This window comes from Pseudonaja textilis, chromosome 3 (assembly GCF_049901715.1).
Source record: "Pseudonaja textilis isolate UNSWEBS1 chromosome 3, rPseTex1.2, whole genome shotgun sequence".
NCBI lineage: Eukaryota > Metazoa > Chordata > Lepidosauria > Squamata > Elapidae > Pseudonaja > Pseudonaja textilis.
Window position 1 is genome coordinate 153,734,974 of NC_141992.1, and position 24,398 is coordinate 153,759,371.

The 24,398-nt window shown below is 40.5% G+C and overlaps 1 protein-coding gene across 1 annotated transcript in view; it reads left to right on the forward strand.

The window, feature by feature from the left end:
• COLEC12 (collectin subfamily member 12) overlaps positions 1-24,398 on the forward strand; it is a 92,461-nt gene that overhangs the window by 14,839 nt on the left and 53,224 nt on the right. The window contains exon 2 of the mRNA XM_026699337.2: positions 1,207-1,257. Within this exon, the coding sequence (XP_026555122.1) occupies positions 1,207-1,257 (51 nt within the window). The remainder of the gene's footprint in view (positions 1-1,206; positions 1,258-24,398) is intronic.

Sequence of the window (24,398 nt, forward strand, 5' to 3'; positions counted from 1 at the left end):
TTCCTTTTCCTTTCCTTTTCCTTTTCTTTTCCTTTCCTTTCCTTTTCCTTTTCCTTTTCCTTTCCTTTCCTTTCCTTTTCCTTTTCCTTTTCCTTTTCGTTTTCTTTTCCTTTCCTTTCCTTTTCCTTTTCCTTTTCCTTTTCCTTTCCTTTTCCTTTTCCAGTGTGTTGAGATTGTAGCCCTTAGAATTACCAGTTGTGCCTTCTCACAGTAACTGCATTTATAAAAATTGTGCCCCAATGCATCTGGAAGGGAACAAGTAAGTTAAAGGAGTTTTAAATCAATGCAATCTAATTGGGGTGATTCAAGTAAGGAATAGCATATTATTATTAATAGGGATTCATCCATACATGTATGAATGAATTATTAAATGAAATAAGACCCCATTTTTCTTTTAGTCTGGCTTTGCTGTAGGTGGGCTTTCCTTCTTTGTAATTATATTAGTTTACATTTTTGGTTCTGTATTTTAAGGTCATTCTTCAGATCATTTTACAAGTTTTCTCCAAACTTCATATGCAAATCTCCAAACAGAGTCATCAATCTTGCATAATGCCTATCAGATGTAGATATTAATAAATGATGGCAAAAGCAGTAAAATGGAAACTTGGCAATTTTATTGACCACAATTTTATTTGCACCTTTAAAAAAAAATCTATAGAAGAATGTCTGTGATTGAAGGAGACACTTCCCAATAGCTTACTAGGAGGTCGTCTCTGTTTTCATCTGGGTTCCCTTTCTCCTTTTCCAAATAAGGATGGGGTTAAATATTTTTCTTTGTTAGTGTTACTGTAGTTGGCAACACCAATATATTTTAAGCCAAATGTAGTTTTCTTTTAAAAATATTGTTTTGTAAGAAAAACTGGACTGTTCTATTACACTATGTATTGGACCACCCAATAATTTCCATACACAGACTGCTGACTATGACCAGATGATATATTTGTGTATCAGGCAAACAGAGCTTCATGATTAAAACAACCAGTCAGGAAATAAATAGCATTAAGAGGGAATTAACATCGATATTTTTCATACTACTTTGTATCAAATGTTACATTTAAATACAGTTTCTATGTGAAATTTTCAGTAGCTCTGGATATATTTTATATATGTTTGTAATACATAACAATATCTAAATTATGTGTCCTAATCTCTCTCATATTGACATTTATACAGTACTGAGGTTCATAACTTTTTTTTGTTTAACAGACGACTTTGCCGAAGAGGAAGAAGTTCAGTCCTTTGGTTATAAGAGGTTTGGTAAGTTAGACGACGCCTTCAAATTTTCACAATATAAACAAAACAATTTCCCAGATGAATTCTATTTGTTACTTGAAACATGGTTAAAACATTAAAACATTACTTGCCAGTAGAGGCAAGGAATATGTAGTGGGAGGTTGATAAAGAACACTGGTTACTTCACTGGTATTTCACAAAATGTACTTTTGAGAAGGATTTGTTTTTGAGCATTTATTTAGGTAAAAGCTTTTACTGTTTTTGCTATTCAAAACTAATATACTATGATACTTGGTAACTATCACCCAACATTTATAAATATCATTTTCTGAATAGCAGGTTGAGTTGCCATATCATTAAAAAATGCCTAATTAAATGATTTGCATTTCCATTAAACATAAAAAATATAGCCTTTTGACTTGATGTTCAATAGCACACCAATCGGTAATTATTACGAGAATCTTATCTTCCCCATGTAAATATATGATGTGAAAGTTTAGCACAGTGCTTGCTGAGCTGGTATAAATTGCCCACAATTGGGTAAAAGTGGTTTTTCTTGGGCTAATTCGTTTAGCACTTCTGTAGATTAACATGCTAAAATGTTCTGTGTTGTTTCATTGTTAATAAATGGGCATAAATGAAATTATAACCCTAAACTTTGAAATTCTGGAAACTGAATCCTAGGTGAAAATCACTATGTTTTTATACCACTTAAATCATGCCACCAACTATTGTAGATAATTTCAAAGGCATATTTTAATTCTCTTACATCTGATTCAGTTACATCTGACTAGACACACTTTTTAGTGAATACATTTGTCTTTTTGATGTTGAATCTGTTGAAGCTCTTGCTCATTTTTTTCTTATATAAAATTTGTATAGAGATATTTATAAAGATAGGAAGTACATTTTATTTTTTATGTCTCTTTCTAATCATTCAGATAATATTTGTTTTTCTATCAGCAGCCCAAATGACAAGTTAGCTAAATTCTGGGGTTCATTTATAATGTTTGTTGTGATATTATTGAGGATTTACTTATTAACTATTAATATAACATATATTCAGTAGCTGGGCGTCATATTTTATGCTTTTTACATTGTTGTTCCTAGACTATAGTGAAGTTACTATGAAAATTACACTTAAGAACATAGCAATAAAAATCTAATATTTTGCATTATTTTAGATCTGCTCTGTCCACGTGTAATAGTTAAAATGCAACATGACCTTTTAAAAATACTAATTGGCCATGTGTCACTCCTGGAATTATAACTGAAAAGGTTATTAGGTTCTTTATTTAAAAAATCTAATCATAACAAAGCTGTTTTCCAGCTATGAGTCTGTCTGTGGAAAATAAATCTCAAATGCTGACAATTATAGAATAAATTTGACCAACACAAATGCATTTCACTCTTCCAATTTTAAGAAGATTTTTTTTGTTTTTTTTCTGGATATGATTTAGTGTCTAGCCAGACTATGACACCCCATTCATGATCCCTTATTGGCCAGTTGAATTTGCTGCTGGCACAGTCCTTCACCACTGGTCACTTATCATGGCTCTTTATGGGTCTTTTGACTTAGGCTGCAGGAAAAACAACATACCTCATTTCCAAGAACGTATTGGCTCCTGTAATGCCCAAACCATTCATTGTAAAATATCATTCAAGCATTATGCAACTTCCTAATAAATATTAATTTTCCATTATTCTAGAAAATCACTATATCTGTAATGAAACATGTGTCCAGTGATTTTTCAAAATGCAAAGCTTGCCAGTTAATAAAGATTGGGAAAGTGGTAATGTATATCAGGGGTGTCAAACTCACTTGGATCGTGGTCCATATTGTGATGTATTGCAATATTTTTTTCCTTTGTAGAGCCAGGATGGGCATGGCCTGTGCGGCCGTATCTGGCCTGCAAGCTGCCAGTTTGACAAGCCTGCTGTATATTGCTGGTTCCACATGAGCAATTTAAAGATTTTTCTGCAGCTTCTATAAAAAAAAGGTGTTACAAGACCATACTGTTTAGTATTTCTATTATTTTATGTGGAAAGCTAAGTAATACCATTTTACATATTTTGGCAGACAGTTCTGGATGTTGCCAACTGTGGCTATTTGTTGACAGCACTGTTATCCATGGAACACCTATCAATATGTCTGCTTGGAAGTGAATCATATTGCTGGCTCTCAGATATAGATGTAGAACTGCAATACATTAAATATGTATATCCTTTTTGTTGGATTATCAGTCTCAAGTTTTGGGGCCTATATATTTTGAAATTTGTCAGCTCTTAAAATAATAGCATGGCATGTTCATATTTGTGCTAATTATCCCAGTTGAGTCGCATGCAGAAAGATTATTCCATATGTATAAACAAAAGTCATATCCTGAGAATATAATCTAACATTTAAGATGCATTTCAGTGATAATTATAATGCAGTCTTAATACATTTGTTCTTTATGACAGCATGCTGAACATTGAGCAGGAACGGCAGCCCTTAAATAAAAGGGGGCTAGATGATACTGATCCTCAAAGTATTGCACTGGTTGCCTATAAATCCAATGTATTATTTCCATGTAAATCATTACACAATTTAAGAAACATGAATGTATAATGAATGCTTTCCCTAGCAATGTTAAACTCGAGTTTTGAGACTGATTGGACCCTACTTATGATTGTTTCCAGTGGAAATGTTACATAATGAGAAAACTCGAGATAGGCCCCACTAGGCAATATTTTGAGATAAAAACAACTCTTTTTTACAATTGTTTGACTTGTAATGTGACTCAGAGTCTTCTTCAGATTATATCTATTTTGTCTTTTATGTGGTTTCTTTTTTGTTTAAAAAAACCTCTGTGTGTATTTAGTAATGATGCACAGTATGTTTTATATTTTTATATCTTGAAATAATTTTATCCGAAGGACAGAATGTATAAGTGAACAATAGTAAAAATGTGAATTCTGAATAAATAACTTCAACAAGATTACTCTTAACTATGTGTGTAGAATTGCAGCCTTTACTTTTTATTGCTACTGAGTGTTTTAGAGCAATTGGACAGCACCAGGCTGTATATTAATTTTCCTGTAAAAGACCCATTTCTTAATGATCCCTGGTAATAAAATCCCTGGTTTTCAGATTTTTCTTTCTAAGTTACTATCTGAGAAAACTAAAATAATGTTTGATACAGTATGATCTATTAAGATCTCTGATAGAATTTATATATTTTATTTTAAAAATGTTATATTTCTACTGTTCATATATTTCTACTGTGAATACAGTAGAATTTTTGCATTCTGAATAACACTGCTGTTTAGAATAGATATGCTTGAATATGTTTTTTTTAAATTTATCAACTTTGTATATCACTTTTCTCACCTAAGTGACTTTTAAAATAGAAGACAATGTGCAAAATTATAACTTGGAATGAACTGAACTGAGATACAGAAATGTTGCTAATCTTAGCAGATACCACCTTTTCGTTGCAAAAATCTTCAAATTTATCCTAAAATTAGATGGCAGTTGTGCCAGTTTGGTCTAGTGCAAAGACAAACTTACATCATCATGGTGATGTCACATGATGAATTGGAACCTTTCCCTCTTCTGCTAAACCGGGCGTGTACACGTGACACATCTGGCCCACGGGCCTGGTGTTTGATAGCTCTGATCTAGTGGTTAAGACACCAGGCTAGAAATCAAGAGACAGAGATTTAAGCGATTGACTGGCCTAAAATCACCTAGCTGGCTTTCATGCCTAAGGCAGGACTACAATTCAGTGTCCTGGTTTCTACCCTGGTGCTTTAACCACATTCCTGTCAGTAATTAAGTTCAGCTGTATTTATGGGATCACATATCCAGAAATCATGCACTGGGCCTTATACTTTCTGGCAAACCTCTGATAAAGTGCAGTGCCTTGGCATCTTGAGCACTAGCTTCAAAGGGACATTTTGGTAATTTTGTAAAATACTCCTCCAAATAGTTTGTACAACTCTAATACAATACTATTGTTCTCGTGATAGCTAAGACAACAATCACTGGCTTTTTTTACGGTGCATTCTTCTAACCCAAAGATTAAAAAGAAAATAACTAGAGAAATGTATCTTCCTTTGAAGCCCTTTGCCTGTGATAGCTGGGCTTTGCTAGCAGATGGAAGAATGCAAAGCTATTTTAGATGACTGACTTGATTTGATCTGGTGGTTTTTATCTGCTTGGGAATTGTTCTGTTGCTTCTAAGGGTCTCCTGGTCTAGTGACAGAATGGGATGCATATCCCAGTGGTGCTACGGATTGTTGGCAAAACCAAACTATTTGCTGACTCAAATGATCCTTTCTCTGGTTTGCAAGGTTGATGAAGTGCTTGAGAAAGCATGTTTTCTTATCACTCTCAGATAGTCATTAGTCACAGAGCAGCCTCTTTGAAGTCATCTTCTCTAGATAACCAACTAGAAATTTATGTGCATTGTTTTTCTTCAGGAAACTGCCACCAGCACTAATCATTCTGTAAGGCAGGCATTTCCTGTTGAGAAATACTTCTTGAACAAATTGTAAAAATGATTACTCTGAGATTTGCCTCTGAAAATCCCACTGAATCTTGTTGCCTTATATATATTGTATATGATAATGCAGGTGGCAATTTGGTTTTATTTTAAATTGCCAAGCAATCCCAGGTACAATCCCAGAGTTACATATTAGCTGGAATAAGACTAACATTCATTGTTTGTTAAAACAATGAATAGAGAGCAGATACATTCCACTTCGTAAAAACTCTCAATTTTCAGTGGCCTTGTGCTAGTGCTGCCATGAAAAAATACTTGGTATAAAATTCAGAAATGTTGGTTGTTGTTCTTTGATGTAAAAGTGTATTGAATCATTCAAAGAAACTGCAGTGGTTTGTTCTTCAGTACTGTACATTTGGTATGTAAATAGCCTACATTTTGGAATGTTCTCTGCTTTATTTTGAGACATCCCTAATTGATGTATGTTAGGAATGTGCCATTTCTGGGTTAACAAGAATAGCATCACAATTTTTGGAAGACTATGTAATAAAAAACAGGTATTTGGAGGAAATCTCATTGTTCTTATAGCATGAAGGAAAGAAATGTTTCCAGAATACAGATAAAAAATCCCTTTCAATTGTAAGATTGAAACAATCATTAGCTTCATGCTTCTATATGATTTCTGACTGAACTAGGGAGATGTGTGACATCTTGATACATGAATGTGCTAGGATGACTATACCCTTGAAGAAAGAGTTCACAAAAACCAGAAATGTGGTAGGTAAGATTAATCTATGAAAATTCTAGAATTAGGCAATTAAGTAAAAGTAGGGTTTTTTTTCAGCTTCCATCTTTTCAGAGCCATGACTCAAGATCCAGCTGTTTTCTCTCATAAAATGAAATGAAGGTTTACAGTTCAAGTTGCCTACAGCTGGAAGGATCAATTATTTCAGATCTTTTTTCTTCATAACAAACTTTGATAAAACATGTAGCTGCTTGAGATAGGCATTTTTTTTCAAATATGGAATTATATTATGCTGTAGTATTTGCAAAATCACCTAGTGACATACAATTTTTCATACGATTAATCTTAATCATGTAATTATTTTTATATTTTGCATCAATTGTCTTCATGTTAATCATATCTTGCATTATATTTTATGTCTTAATTTGGTAATGTGGACAGAAAAATTGCTTTTTAGATTTTTTATATATATATATATATATATATATATATTTGTTTTCTGAGGTTCTCGGGTATTTATATGTGGATCTTTGGTTGTTCGGTTTTCTCCCGCGTAAGATTCGAGTATCTAGGCAACGTTTGATGAAGTCTCATTCATCATCTTCAGGCTTCTGTCTCCGGCTCTGTGCTTTTCAGAGTAATGTGAGATTGCAGCTGCTTCCTCCTTTAACTGCCAGTGGGGGTGGGACTTGATTGGGTGGGGGCTTGGCTGTGTTCTGATTGGGTGGGGGTGTGTTCTCATTGGTAGGGGTTTGGTTGTGTTCTGATTGGTTGGGGGTTAGCCGTGTTCTGATTGGTTGGAGCGTGTTCTGTTCAGGTGGGGCTTGGCTGTGCTCCGGTTAGTCTTAGTTGCTGGGGATTTGAGCTGGTGAGTTGTGATCTTGCTGTTTGGCTTCTAGTTCGTGGTCCTGTTGCATCTTCATAGTGGGTGTCGGTTTGCTTCATGTATGGCTCGGAGGGGTTTGAAGTGGGTAGTGAGAGCCACACAAGATGCCACCACCACACTTCCATGTAGAAAACAGACTCTCACCCACTTAGAAGATGAGACACGACCATGGACCAGAAGCTGCACTACAGCTGCATCACTACCCACTTCAAACCCCTCCGAGCCATACATGAAGCAAACCGACACCCACTATGAAGATGCAACAGGACCACGAACTAGAAGCCAAACAGCAAGATCACAACTCACCAGCTCAAATCCCCAGCAACTAAGACTAACCGGAGCACAGCCAAGCCCCACCTGAACAGAACACGCCTCCAACCAATCAGAACACGGCTAACCCCCAACCAATCAGAACACAACCAAACCCCCTACCAATGAGAACACACCCCCACCCAATCAGAACACAGCCAAGCCCCCACCCAATCAAGTCCCACCCCCACTGGCAGTTAAAAGGAGGAAGCAGCTGCAATCTCACATTACTCTGAAAAGCACAGAGCCGGAGACAGAAGCCTGAAGATGATGAATGAGACTTCATCGAAACGTTGCCTAGATACTTCGAATCTTACGCGGGAGAAAACCCGAACAACCAAAGATCCCGATATATATATATATATATATATATATATATATATATATATATATATATATATGTTTTCTGAGGTTCTCGGGGTATTTATATGTGGATCTTTGGTTGTTCGGGTTTTCTCCCGCGTAAGATTCGAAGTATCTAGGCAACGTTTCGATGAAGTCTCATTCATCATCTTCAGGCTTCTGTCTCCGGCTCTGTGCTTCTCAGAGTATTTGAGTATTTGGAAACCCGCCCTCATGAACAGACGAGTACCTAACATGAAGAAGGACACCGGACCCACACCCATGAGAGCCACACAAGATGCCACCACCACACTTCCATGTAGAAAACAGACTCACACCCACTCAGAAGATGAGACACGACCATGGACCAGAAGCTGCACTGCAGCTGCATCACTACCCACTTCAAACCCCTCCGAGCCATACATGAAGCAAACCGACACCCACTATGAAGATGCAGCATGACCACGAACTCGAAGCCAAACAGCAAGATCACAGCTCACCAGCTCAAATCCCCCAGCAACTAAGACTAACCTGAGCACAACCAAGCCCCCACCCGAACAGAACACGCCTCCAACCAATCAGAACACGGCTAACCCCCCAACCAATCAGAACACAGCCAAACCCCCTACCAATGAGAACACACCCCCACCCAATCAGAACACAGCCAAGCCCCCACCCAATCAAGTCCCACCCCCACTGGCAGTTAAAAGGAGGAAGCAGCTGCAATCTCCATTACTCTGAGAAGCACAGAGCCGGAGACAGAAGCCTGAAGATGATGAATGAGACTTCATCGAAACATTGCCTAGATACTTCGAATCTTACGCGGGAAAAAACCCGAACAACCAAAGATCCATATATATATATATATATATATATATATATATATATATATATATATATATATATATATATATATATATATATATTCACATATGCTTTTGCCTACTGAGCAGACTGTTAGATTTTCAACAATCAGTGGAAAAGATAATGTTAGAAGTTAAAAGACTATTAGCTTCAGAATTGTACATTTATAACATACCTATGCATTCCACCACCAAAGTAGTCTTTCAGAATCAAAAATGCTTATTCCAGTGCAGTCCAGAATCACAACTAAATAACTCACTAAATGATAATCTGAGTCTGAGATCTAGGAGGATAAAATAATGGAAGACCGACAAGATGTCAGATATCTTCTTTGCTGAGAGAGTGTTAAGACTGCATCAGATCAGTTCCTGACTTTCTTATTCCATTTTTTCCCCAACATTTTCTGTTCCTTGCTTTGAAATTTTGTCAGTTTATTCCCATCCTAACTAAATGAGCTTTGGTACATTTGCAAGCTTCACCTAAGGTTTCATATAAGTCAAGCAGAACTTAATGCAAACTAAGAAGCAGGAAATTGAGAATCTGCACTTCAAAAACCAGTCAGAATCATAAACAAAAACTATCAAGAACCAACCTGTGTAACTCTTCCAACCATGTCTGAATTTTTCGCCACTATTCCTTTAACGGTGAACTACTGTTGAAGTCTTTATTTATCATTCACATTTCTGAAGCCTTCCAACTTCTCAACAGCAGTAGGCCGCATACAAAGTGAAAACCAAAGAAATAGAACAGCATCAGAAAACTGAAAGAGAAGACAGTTAACACATTGGGATTGACATTAAAACCTTTCACAAAGGATTCACAGTCTACCTTAGTGCAAGTCTGGAGAAAGAGCCAGGTTTCAAGGGTACATTTTAAGAAGAGCAGGATTGGGACATTCACATCTCAGGGTGGATTTTCTTCCAGAGGTAGGTACTGTGACAAAGGCATGATCCATGAGTCCCATCAGTTGCACTGTGCATGGCCAGATCTCATTCATTAAACATTCTGTCTGATGGTCACAGGATGTGCAGAAATCATAGGCAAGAGAGCTTTTCTCAAATAACTCAGCCCTGTGCCATACAGAGCTTTGTTAGTGGTAATCAGTGCTTGAATTACACTGAGAAGGCTACCAGTAACCTGTGCAGTTTGTGAAGCAATGGTGTTACAAGGGCATTCCAAAACGTGCGTGTAACTGCTTGTGCCACCATATTCTGGACTATCTGAAGTTTCTGAAGGGTCTTTAAAGGCAACCCTATGTGGAGCACATTGTATTGGTCCACATATAAGGTTACTAAGGCATGAGAGTAGCTTGCTATTATAGAAATAGGTATAATTGGTGTGAGGATCTTCCAAGGTACAATTGCTATCTGCTCTGAATGAGAAATGAGAGTCCAGGAAGATGCAGTCAACCTTTTGAGAGAGACCAGATTATGAAACGGACTCCATGGATCTGACTAGAACTACACTTTATTGATACAGGCTACTAATAAAATCTTGAGTTTTCCCTTCTTCCTCTTATACTCTAATAAATGAGGAAGGAGTCCATCTAAACTTCTTTCTCACACTTTCACTGTTTCAAAGGCTTAACACATGTTCTTGTTTATGTAACTGGCCCTGGTCCTGCCTAGATTTCCAAAGGTCATCTCTGTGGTTCTCTACAGATTCCCAGGGTTTCCTATCAGTTCCATCTGGGCAGGGGAAATGCGATTAGAGATTCAGATCCCAGATTTGAAGATCCACTTATTCATAGCTACTAGGATGAGTTTGTTTCTCTCCATCCAGAACCCACAGTCTTCTATCACTAGGAAAAATCTTGACAGCATCATCTCAAAGAATTGAGATATAAGCTGAGAATCATCGGAATCTGATGGATGATCTTGTCCAGCAATTTCATTTAGAGGTTAAAGAGGAGAGGTGTAAGTGTCAAGTCTTTTTGCACTCTGCAACTTAAGGACTTTTGTTATGTCCCTGGAACTTGCCAAAGTCCCCACCCAGGTCCGTTCATGCTGCGGGGGCGTTTGCTGCCCCTCATTGGCTGGCCTCCCTCGACAGCCGGCTATAAAAGCCAGCTGCAGGGTCCGGCCAGTCGCTGATCGCTGGGAGCCTGCTCTAGGCAGAGCTAACACGTTCAGTCCTTTATTGCTACAATAAAGTCTTGTTGCATCCATGCCCTGGTCTAGCCTCTCATTGCTCAACTACAACACTGGCGACGAGGATGGGATGGCTACCAGAGGCAATTCGCAACAGCTGAAATCACTGAAACCGCTGAGCCGCAGCCGCGCCGCCGGAGAGCTCGGTCAGCAAAAGCGAAAGTAATAGCGTCTGTAGCCGCTTGTTAGCAAGCTATAGAGGAAAGTGAAGCGCTGCGAGCCGCAGCCGCTCAATACAAAAGAGCGCGAAATTCAAACGGCTGTCGTTTGAATTTCAAGCCGGAATACAGCGCGGTGCTGTTATTCCGAGTCACTGACACTTACGCAGGCGCGAAATTCAAAGCGCTATCAGAGGCGGTAAGCCATCACCGCCTACGCTCTCCAGGAGCGCGAAAATCAAAACGCTGCCAACAGCCGTTGCAGCTTAGCCACAATTGCAGCCCAGAGAGAGAGAGCAGAGAGGTTCTGTGGAGCCTCTCCAGAGCTGTAATCACTAGCCTGACAAAAACACAAGGGCCATTTGTTGTCCCAGAGAGATTTCTCAACAGCACAACGCGCAGGAGTCCTCATCATGAACTCCAACCCAGCCTTCCCACCGTTCAAGCCGGAAGAAGAAAAATGGGAGTCATACAAGAATCGTTTTAACCACTATATCAACGCTATCGGTCTGGCTGATGCTGGGGAGCACAGAAAGAGGTCATTCTTCCTCAGTTATTGCGGAGCCATCGTTTTTGATACAGCAACAGCACTCGTCGCTCCACGTGAGTTAAAGAATGTTCCTTGGGCAGAATTGCTAGAGATTCTCACCAATCATTACTCCCCCAGACCATCACAAATCGCGAGGCGTTTCACCTTCCGGATGAGGAAGCAAGCGGAAAAAGAAACCATCAACCAATATAGCCTTGAGGACTGCAGCCCTCCACTGCGGGTTCGGGAACTATCTTGATGACATGCTCCTCGACCAGCTCGTCTGCGGGGTCAAAGACCTTCACCTCCAAAGGCGACTACTCGCCAAGAAGGACCTCAATTTATCCCAGGCCGTCGAGGAAGCCTTGGCAGCAGATCTGGCAACCCAGTCAGCCACTGAAATTCAAGGTCCCATTCCCAAACAAAGCTGCGCCACAGTCCATTCAGAAGAGGTAGTCAACGAAGACGACCCTAGCGACCAAACAGACATCCACCGCCTCACCCACGCCAAACAACCACAGGCAGGAGGCAGGCAAGAAACCAACAGCGCACCCAAACACATCATCCTGTGCCTATCCTGTGGCGGACCTCACTCGAGAGCTACATGCAAGTTCAAGGGTGCCATCTGTAACCATTGCCACAAAAAAGGTCACATCGCCAGAGTCTGCCAGGCCGCGCACAACTCAGCACAAAAGGTTCCTTCCTTTTCCCATTCTGGGCCTCAAAGGCAAGTACTAAATTGTCACACTTGCTACCATGCTAACCACACCTGTCACTCTATCAGTAAAATAACACTTTCCATTTTATTAGAAGGTAAACCTTGTCGTATGGAGGTTGACACGGGGTCAGTGCTCTCAATCATCTCTTGGAGCACTCTCAAGAAAATCCAGCCCAGGCTATCCAGAAACCAGCTCCAGAAGTGCCAGATCTCCTTGAGGGACTATCAGGGAAAAGACATTCCAGTGCTCGGCAAAGGCAAGTTCCGGGTTAATTTTAAAGCTTTTAAAGGCCACCTGCCTCTAGTGGTAGTTAACGGCAACCTCCCCAGTCTCCTGGGGCTTGATTGGTTCCCCCACCTCGGCCTAGGGTTAACAGGAGTCCATGCTGTCTCAGCTTCTGACACTGACTCCTTATTTACTGACTACTCAGACGTATTCAGCAATGAGTTGGGGTGTTATAACGGTACCCCCATCTCATTTGCAGTTGACCCCAAGCGGTTCCAGTCCGGTTGAAACCGCGAGAGTCCCATTCGCCATTCGGCCTAAACTGGACGCAGAACTCGATAAATTATTAAAGCAAGGGGTCATTGAGCCGACAGACTTCGCCAAATGGGAGACGCCAATTGTCACACCCCTTAAAAAGGATGGCAGCCTGAGAATTTGTTCAGATTACAAAAACAATCAACCGCTTTCTACAAGTTAGCGCACTCCAGTCCCGGTCATTCAACATTTATTGCATACTTTTGAGCCTGGCAACATTTTTGCCAAATTGGACATGTCACAAGCGTATCAGCAGTTCCCTGTTGACAACCAAACAGCCGAACTGCAGACCATTGTGACCCACAGGGGTGCCTTCCGGTGCAAGCGTCTCCAGTTTGGCGTAAGTGTTGCCCCGGGCATCTTCCAATCCCTCATGGAGCGTATACTACAGGGCCTCCCTGGCGTAGTACCCTACTTCGACGACATATTGGTCTCGGCCAGGGACAGACCCCAACTTTTCCAGAGAGTCAGAGCAGTGTTAGACAGGTTCAGACAGCATGGCCTCAAATTAAAAAAGGAAAAATGTGCCATTGCCACTAGACAGGTGGACTTTCTGGGCTATAGAATTGATGCCGCAGGCATCCACCCCCTAGAGTCCAAGGTCAAGGCAATTCATGAGGCACCCACGCCAACCACTAAAGCCGAGCTACAAGCCTTTTTGGGATTATTGAACTTTTATGCATCATTTCTGCCTCACAAAGCATCGGTAGCAGAGCCTCTACACAGGCTCTTAGATAAAAAAGCACCTTGGCACTGGGGACACAAGGAAGACACCGCTTTTCGCGCAGTCAAGTCACTGCTCACATCTGACGCAGTCCTTATTCAATTTGACCCACACCTTCCACTGGTACTAGCTGCGGATGCATCCCCTTTTGGGATTGGCGCCGTATTAAGCCATAGACTACCCAACGGCTCGGAGGCACCGATCGCCTTCTTTTCCAGAACGCTCTCAGCAACAGAGCGTAACTATAGTCAAATAGACAAGGAGGCCTTAGCCGCAGTGGCCGCGGTTAAGAAATTTCATGAATTCCTATTTGGCCACAACTTTGAGCTAATCACGGACCACAAACCTCTCCTGGGTCTTCTTTCCGGAGACAAGCAGACTCCCCAAGTGTTGTCTCCCAGAATGATGAGGTGGACTTTATTCCTGGCGGCTTACTCGCATACAAGCTCATCCACCGCCCAGGAAAACGTTAAGCCACGCAGACGCCTCAGCCGCTGCCCCCTGCCAGCTCCAGCAGAAGACCCGGCCCCGGTCCACGCCATCTTCGATGTCACCGAGCTCGACCTTCCTGTCACCGCTCTCGACATCGCCACCAAATCCAAGACGGACAAAACCATCGCCCAGGTACTGGACTGGGTGAGGAGGGGGTGGCCGGGCTCTAACCTCGCAGCCGAATTCACACCTTTTAAGACCCGTCAACAGGAGCTGTCTAGCATACAGGGCTGCCTGTTGTGGGGCACCGGGTTGTTATTCCGGCCTCACTTCGCACACCAGTCTTAGAGGCACTACACGAGGGCCACCCGGCATCGTCCGGATGAAGGCGTTGGCACGGAGCTACGTCTGGTGGCCTGGCTTGGACGACGACATCGTCAAGTGGGTAAGCTCATGCCAACCCTGCCAGGAATCCAGACCTTCCCCTCCAGTCACCACCCCCACCAAGTGGGAGAGCGCCAACGCGCCTTGGTCAAGGCTACACATTGACTTAGCGGGTCCTATACACGGCAAAACCTTTTTGGTAGTCGTAGATTCATACTCAAAATGGATCGATGTGGCCCAACTATCCACGACTACCACGCTAGCAGTTACCAAGGCTCTAACTCGCCTATTCGTAACACACGGGCTACCCGATACCATTGTTTCGGATAACGGTCCCCAGTTTGCCTCAACAGAATTTAGCTGTTTCGCCACAAATCTTGGTATCCATCATATCTTCACGGCCCCCTTCCATCCTGCCAGCAACGGACTGGCAGAGGGAGCCGTTAGGTCCACAAAAGAAGCATTGGCCAGATTCAGCAAAGAAGATTGGCATCACAGACTCTCCCGTTTCTTGCTTAGTCAACACTCGACCCCTTGCATGGTCACCAACAAATCCCCTGCTGAACTTCTAATGGGTAGACGCCTAAGAACTGTGTTGGATAGGCTCCACCCTCACTATTGCCCTGACACCCCTCTCGCTTCAATGACGGGGGTCCGAGATTTTGTCTTGCAGGAACATGTTTTTGCGAGGAACTACGCCGGAGACCCACTGTGGATTCCAGGAGTGGTAGTAGCAATCACCGGCCCCCGGTCGTACCGAGTCCAGCTGGAAGACGGCCGCATCTGGAGAAGACACCTGGACCAGCTAAGGAAGCGACAGGGTACCTTCACCAGCGTCGGATCGTGGGCTCAGGTCGATCCTCAGGTGCCACACCAAGCTCCCGTCGTAGACCATGCCAGAGCCTCTGCACCACCGCCATCCGGACCAGAGGAGCTGGCAGTAGACCGGGACTGCCCGACGGGTCCGCCACCGGCACCAGTAGACGGGGCCACAACATCGCCAACCAGAAGCACTACACCGGTGCCGGTGCAACCCTCAGAGCGAGGCTGCACCCCATCACCAACACCACCGGGTTCCTTGAACTCTGAGACACTTGGTAACTCACCGGAGTTACGACGCTCGGGGCGCCAGCACAGACCGCCCGCTTATTTAAGTGACTATGCGTGTTCGCATCTGGGGGGAAGGGGTGTTATGTCCCTGGAACTTGCCAAAGTCCCCACCCAGGTCCGTTCATGCTGCGGGGGCGTTTGCTGCCCCTCATTGGCTGGCCTCCCTCGACAGTCGGCTATAAAAGCCAGCTGCAGGGTCCGGCCAGTCGCTGATCGCTGGGAGCCTGCTCTAGGCAGAGCTAACACGTTCAGTCCTTTATTGCTACAATAAAGTCTTGTTGCATCCATGCCCTGGTCTAGCCTCTCATTGCTCAACTACAACAACTTTGTTCTCTCTATTCCTGCCAACAGCAACTGGAACTACCATGGAGAATGAAGAATTACAACCCCATTCTTGTATTCAGTCTATAAGGCTACATGATTGATGGTGTTGAAGATTAATGAAAGTCAGAATTGTTATACCACCTCATCAGAATTACATCAGAGGCCATCAACAAATGTATCCATACCATTTTAGCGCTATTTTTTGGCTTGAAATATGACAAAAGTGGATCTAGATAATTCATTTCTAGGTCCATCTGAAGTTGGAGCCTGACCATCTTCTCAACCAGCTTCCCAAGGAAGGAGTTGAAGGCTGGGTAAAAGTTGTTTCTGGCTGTTGGGCTCTGCAATAATTTCTTGAATAGAGGGTACACAATCACCATCTTTAAGGCAGCCTGAACCATCCCATTCCTTAGAGAGTAAGTCAACACTACCTTGGTACAACATATACAGTACTTTCTTCACTAACAAAGATGGACATGCATTTTTAACAAACAAGTAGGCAGATTAGCAGATCCAAGGTTTTTGTACACTTCCACAACTGTTACAGGATCAAACTCTTCCCAGATAACCATACAAGATATGCCTACATCCCTCTTTACTGGACCCACTCATTCTGAACCCAACTCAAAGTGCTCAGAATGTTATCTATCAGACACTAAGAATATTCTTCAAAAAGGCCCTATACATCTTCTTGCAGCTCCTTTCTCATTAGCCAGGAATGGATCATGTTAAAAAGGACCACTAGCCACGTCTCTGCAGATGCAATAGGAGTGGTAAAATATATGGGTTTTGCCACTCTAGTTGTCACAAAAGAATGTCTAATGTACACAATGCTCTTTTAAATATGTGGCATTCTGCCTATACAAGCTCAAATGTGTTACATGATAGAAATGTGGCTAGCATCTTTTAAAGTAATGTTTGTTTCTTTTCAATTCTCCTTTTTAAATAAAATACTTTTGCTTTTGAAAACTTGCTTTTCTTCATCATAGAAAGTTATGGATTAGTCCAACAGAATTTGGATTGGATACATAATTTGAACATGATTTCTTACAGCTGTGAGCAAAGAGAGATTTGTTCACATTTCAAAATTAAGAAAAGTTTTCAGATTTACAGTTATTTGTTGCTATTTTATTACTATGGTGATTCCAAGCTCTGACACAACAAAGTTCAGTACAATCCTAATAGCTAATCTATCCAAGATTACAACATCTATAGCTCCAGCTTGCCTTGATGTAACCTATATATTAATTATTGATTATTACAAACACTTCCCTCTAACACAAAATTTGATTAAGAGACTCTTTACTGCCAGTCAATGCCTTAATTAAAGATTTAACACCTTAATTGTGGCTACATTTTTAAAATTCTGATTGCATTTAAAATTAAATACAAAAGCTAGCTATATGCATATGTCCACCTAGCAAGCTTAGGTGTGTTTAATTTTGTTTTTTTTTAAACCAATTAAGCTGAATTTCACCCTTTCTTTTTCTTTTTTTTCTTTTTGTAAATATGAAAAGCTCACATCTATCAATGCAGCTGAGTTTCAAAAGCAGGAAATAAAGGTCAGTATAGAGCTGGGGCAGGCAGGTTGGTCCAGCAACTGATCGTTGGAATGAACCGGTTCTCTCCCAGATGATCTTCAGAACTACCAGTTTGACCAAACCAGGCCGAACCAGTAGAATCCCACCCCTGTATATAGTTATCACTGGAACTTTGATTTGTATCCAGAAATCTGCTGGCAATTAATGCAGGACATACAAGATAGATATAGTGTAATTATGGTGTTGTGTACCAGTCATCGAGTAGGCCACTGCTTTCTGAACAATTGTAGATCCCAGGTGGCCTCCAACACAGCCTCAGGTTGAATGCATTACAAAATTCTACTCAGTAATGGTAAGGCAATGAGTTACCATACCAAGGTCCTTCCACCAGTGGAAATATAAAATATAAATATAAAACTTGAGTTTTAATCCTGCCAAAGGCATGAAAGCCATCTGGATGCTAGTCATTCTTTCTGAGCCCCAACCTACCTCAGAGGGTTGTTGTGAGAAAAGGAGGAAGAGGAAGGAATATTAAATATATTTTCTGCCTTAAGTTATTTATAAAACAATAAGACAAGTTAAACAAAAAACCTTTAAAAATGGTTCATCAGCAGCCTCTATTTTCCCATTTAGCACCATCTGTTTAGGCCCTATGTCCTTGGAGGCAATGCAACCCCTTTGAGAGTTGGCAGAGAATCACATTGTACAAATAATGCCATCTTAAATAGGTTGAGCGTTAGCTTTCTTCTTCCCATTTAGGCCCCAACATTCCCCCAAACATCCAGAGAAGACTTTGATGGGATCTTCAACTGGGCTCAGAGTGGCAGTATTTATAGTATTGCAGCCTGGACTTCCATATGAACTTTCCCTGTAGCTTCATAAAGATATTAAAGAGTAGGAGAGAGAAAACAGACACACCACATAGGAAAGCAAACACTGGATACACTCTCTCTCGTTAGTAATATCTCAAATCACCCACTGAGTTAACATTAGAACTGCTGCAAAAATATAGCAGGCCTTGCAGGGACTCTAATAGATGGTATCAAATCTTTGAGAGGCTGGTTAGATCAAGTATGGGATCCTATCAAGTTCCTGATAAATGTAATCAACTATAGCAGTCAAAGCTGTTTTCACCTTAGTCCAGAGGTCTCCAAACTTGGCAACTTTAAGACTTGTGGTCTTCAACTCCTAGACTTCTCCAGCAGAGTTGAAGTCCACAAGTCTTAAAGTTGCTAAGTTTGGGGCCCGCTGCCTTAGTCCCAGGCTTGAACCTGATGGAGAAAGTTAAGATAATCCAATTCTTTTAGAATGCTATGAAGATGAATCGGTTTCTATCACATGCTTAGTGATCTTCCCCAAAAGATTGGAGTAGTGGGCAACAATTATCAAACACTACTGGATCCAAGGAGGACATATAAAAGAGTGAGTACCCTCAGCCTCCTTCAGAACTGCCGGCATCATCCATCCCATAGTGAAGCATTGACAACTTCCTGGATCTAACAAGCCACAGATTTGCCAGCTCTATGTAGGAACCAGGAGAGTTGGATGGAGCCTGCAAAGGGCATGCTTCAGTAGAAATCCCCCACGGAATGCAAATTTCACATGCAAATTCTTTGATGGAATCTGACAAATGTTTATGTAAGTTGGCTAAATTTATAAGTAAATACTTCCAGAACTTTGGTGTTATTCTAGTTCATAAAAGGGCTGCCTATATCTCCCTGCTAAAATATGCTTAACTCAATCACCAGCATTCGGTTTTTGTTGACGCGCGGTTTAATAAAACAGAATGAAGTATTATTTTTCTGTTCTGTGTTTAATGTGTATACTGCTGAGGACAGCAAAACCGAAGAACAAAGTGCAACGGAGCACAGACAAGCTGAAGTTATAGAAACAGTTGTGGTTGGTGGAGGGGCCTAATGTTTCCTTCACTTGAAAACTATTCCTTTAGAAATGACAAAAAGCAACCAGTTGCTGTTTCCAAGCAAAATGTTGCTGAAGGGTTGTTGTTTTTTCCCCCATTATTGCAAAGTGTGTATGTTGGCATCTTGGACATTTTCTTTAATAATGTATAGTTACAGTGATGGAGGATATTATTTGAAAGATCAGCTGCTCCAATTGGCATATAAGCCGGCCTCCCTCTCTGCCCTGACTTGAATTGCTTCGGTTTATATACTATTCTTAAGTTCATCAGAATGGGGCATATGATACAATGACATTTAAGACAAGGTTAAAAACATCTGCAGTTTTAAAAAAAGTTCCCTGGGGAGAGTGTTAAATCCAGAGAGTGCTGATCTGTTTCCTGTCTTTGTTATGATTTCTCCACTGTAACTGAATATCCCTCTGAGCTGCAGCAAATAAGAATTATCCTACTATGTCTGGGTCAGCAGGCCAAGAATTGCTGGCTTCACCTCCTGCTTTTTACGTACTCCTAATGAGCTCTCAGAATCCCAAAACATATTTTTATTAATTTGTGTTTTAAACCGTGCTGTCAGCGCATGCTTTCAGAGGAACCGACAGTTGCTATTTTTGACTTTCATTATTAACACAAATGGATACCTTAATTTGGGATACTATACAGATAGAGGTTGACTTACAACAGTTGACTTAGTGATCGTTCAAAGTTACATGATTGAAAAAAAGTGAGTTATGACCGTTTTTCAGACTTATGACCATTGCAACATCCCCATGGTCTCATGATCAACATTCAGATGCTTGGTAACTGGCTCATATTTATGACAGTTGAAGTGTCCCAAGACCATGCCAGATTCATTTAACAATTGTGTTACTAATTTAAGAACTGCAGTGATTCATTTAACGGTGGCAAGAAAAGGCATAAAATGGGGAAAAATTCACTTAAGAAATGTCTTACTTAGCAACAGAAAGGTTGGGCTCCATTGTGGTTGTAAGCTGAGCACTACCTGTATTTCTGTCTACTATTACCAACATTCCACAGAAATGCTACACAATGATGTTCCATATAAAATATATCATATATATCAGGGGTCTCCAACCTTGGCCACTTGAAGACTTGTGGACTCCAGAGTTCCTCAGCCAGCTTTGCTGGCTGAGAACCTGGGAGTTGAAGTCCATAAGTCTTCAAGTGGCCAAGGTTGGAGACCCCTGATATATATTACATTTTTGGCCAGGCTAACCTGATACTGTTTGTATTTAAAATGTTCTGTTTAGTAGACAAGGTGAATAATTCTTACTGAAAACTTCACAAACCATGATCTTCTATAAACTTGTTCTATTGTATATGGAAAATTACTGAAAAAAATTACAAAGGATGGCAATTGGGAGGTTCTCAGCAGAGTTCTGCAGGAATGTCCATCTCCTATGTATAGAATACCTGGCCTCTTTGGCTGTTCTCATTAAAGGTTAAATGCTAGATTACCCTAGGAAGTTTTAAAAAGAAATTGGGATGAAGACAGTGGCAGATATCTTTGTATTGTTGCCAAGGAAAGACTATGGACATTTCCATAAAGCCTCTAGCAATGGTTAAAGTCTTAGGCTAGAAACCAGGAGACTGTGAACTCTGGTCCTGCCTTAGGCATGGAAGCTGGTTGAATGACTTTGGGCCAGTCTCCCCCCATCTCTCTCTCTCAGCCCAACCCACCTCACAAGGTTGTTGTTGCAGGGAAAATAGGATGAGGAGTATTCACCACCTGAGCTATTTACAAGTATAATAAACATGAGATGTAAATAAATAAAATATTCACTAAAGGGAAACATGAGGGGTTTCACAAAACTTTTATCTCTGCAGGAAAAAGCATCCCATTCCAGTATCTACCACCCTTACATTGTTTAAAACTAATTGAAAAGGGTCTGTATCTGTATACATACACGGTTAGTTTTTGTTTAGCTACTTTCTTGTTTAATGATCATTCACAGTTAAGAAGAGTGGTGAAAAATAATTTTATAACCTTTCTCACATTTGTGATCTTCACAGGTCTGTAAAGCAATCAAAAACTGAATTAAGATCATAAGCACAGGCATGGTTTCACTTAGCAATCACTTTGCTTAACGACCAAGTTACTGTACCTGTCCCAGTTGTGCTTGTTAAATGGGGAAGACTTGTATAACTCTTCCATACATATGGTCCTACGATGTTCAACCTCAGCCTAGTTTTACTTCTATAGATTGTGCGCTCTCTCTCTCTCTCTCTCTCTCTGTGTGTGTGTGTGTGTGTGTGTGTGTCCTTTTGATGCATTCCAGATATATTGGGAGGAAGGCTGCTGGACAGCTCCTGCCTCGATTATTCCTTCATGAGAAAGAGGCAGTATATATAATGAATTGTGGGGGAAATAGTCTTCTAAAGCCCAGAAGAGATATTATTTAGACTTATTCTATTCAGCCCAGCATTGTCCAATTGCACAGGGACAATTGCTAAGATTCCCCAGCTTGTATAGGAAATATTGAAAAATGTTACAGATTAGGGAGAATCTGTGCCCTACAGGAACAAAAAAATAAATAAAAAGTGGATGTATTTATTATCTGGACAACTGCAGGAACTTTGATGTAATATAGAAAGAAGACCAAGCAGCACTGGAATACGCTGCCTAAGGAAGCAATGGAGCCTCTTTTCTAGCAAGAATAATTAAGATTCACTACTTTAGAAACAATTGCTTCAAAAATCAGGGTAGTAGTTATAAGGATCAGTTCCAAAGCTGCTGAGGTGGTGAGAGGGGAAGAACAGTAGAAATGAGAGGAGTTAAAACTTTAAACAGGGTCAGGGAAAACACAGGCTCCTCCAAATATTGCTGAACTTCAATTCCCAACAGCAGCATAAAACACTGGGAAATATATATTAAAATTACATTTCAAATCAGGTATCTTTAAAATCAACATGTTTTTTTTTTCATTCTGTTATTGTGTGTGCTATAGTTTGGTTAATTCTGGTAATTTTACAGTTATAGTGAAGGAAGGAAGAATTTTGAATATTTGTGAAACCAAGTGCTCAAATAAAAAAAAAAATCTGGAGAGGCTGTTGTTATGTGAATCACGTCCTTAAATGAACCTGGCTTTCTCCCATGACTTTGCTTTTAAAAAGCTGGCTGAAGAGGTCTCAAATGGTGATTATGTGACCCAGGATGCTACAACCATCATAAATTTTGATCACGTGATTATGGGGATGTTGTGATATTTATAAGTTCGAGGAGTGGTCATAAGTCACGTTTTTCAGCATCATTATAAGTTCGAATAATCACTTAACCAAATGGCTGTAAATCAAGGACTACCTCTACACAACTGACTTGACTTACATTTGTCTAATTTGTGTAATTACATAATTAAAATTTGGATAGCTTTGGAATTCTGAAATAAAATGTTGCTTATATCTGAAACACCTTTGAATGGAGGTCTGGACTATCAGGATTTTAAACTTTTTCCAAATCATATTTTCAATAATAATTTTAAAAAGGAATTTACTTTCCAGTCTAATTTGTGCCCTGGAAAGCATCTAAAACAAAGTGAGTGAAATTAGAATGAGTCTTCTAATTGAAATCTACCATCTTTCTTTTAGGAAGCAACTCAAAGTGATCAGCAGATCGGCGAAGAAAAATAATTAATCTTTACAAGCCTCATCTGCCGTATCTCAGCTAGCAATAGAGCTAACAGTGTTCTATGTAGCTTTTGGCTGTACCATACTGCTGGATCAAAACTGAAATGTTTATAACTGCTCTGTCTTCTTGGAGATGGTAGTCTCCCTGCTTATTTACTTTTATAAGCCTAAGTGATAATTTACTCTAGGACTGCCTTTGTAGTGTCAGTTTTCTAGCTCCTTTGTTGGGTGTATGAAAATTATACCTTCCCTACTGGCTTAATTTTGTTTGTTTGTTTTCTTCTTTGTCAGAGAGATGGACATCTGGCAGATCTTTGATGCTTTCTGGTCTGACTCTGATTGTTCTCAGGCTGCCAGAGCTGACCACCACTGAGGAGTCAGTGTAACAAGTCAGCATATTTCTTTGTCTGCTTGGGAAGTCTGGTATTCACATTGCTTCTTTTCAAATTAAGCAATAAAGAATAACCAGTGGATTTCCAGTAAATTGTATGGATATTGAACTCGGGCAAAGGGCTTTTGAACCATGTCTCTTGCAAGATTTCCAAACAAAACCAGAATAGCGTTGGAAGAAGAGTGATCTCCCAAATTTAGTGGCTTGTAAATGATATCTTTTCAGTACTGTTGGTATAAATACCATCCCATCCCCATTTCTTCCTGCGAGCTCAGTAGAACATTACAGATTTTCCAAAAACACACTCTTAGTGTCATGCAGGTAGCCCTTGACTTACAGCCATTTGTTTAGTGACTGCTCAAAGTTACAGTGGCATTGAAAAAAACTGTCTTACAATCAGCTCTCACACTGACAACTGTTGAAGCCTCCTCACAGTCATATGATCAAAATTTGGGTGCTTGGCAACCGGCATGTAATGGCAATTTAGGGACTTGTGATCGCCATTTGTAACCTTCCTAGCCAGTTTCTGACAAGCAAAGTCAATGGAGATTAGATTCACTTAACAACCACATGATTTATGTAGCCAGATTCACTTAACAACCACATGATTTATTTAACAATTGCAATGATTCACTTAAAAAACATGGCAAAATGGTTGTAGAGTTGTAGAATTCCTTAATTGCCTTCCTTAACAACAGAAATTCTGCTTTCAATTGTGGTTGTAAGTCGACAATGCAACAAAAGTAAACTCAAAGTTTCTTTGGATTTAAATTCTGTAGTTGCTTTTTTTGTGTCATAGACTGATTCTGTCTTCTAACCCCTAAGTTAAGCAAGTTCATTAGTACTTTTCATTTATTGTTGTGCTTCTTAAATTGATTTATTATATATTGTATTTGGTTTATTTGGGTATCAGATCCTTTGTCTGCTGAAAAATTCACTACTGCTTCGGGCTGTACACATTCATACA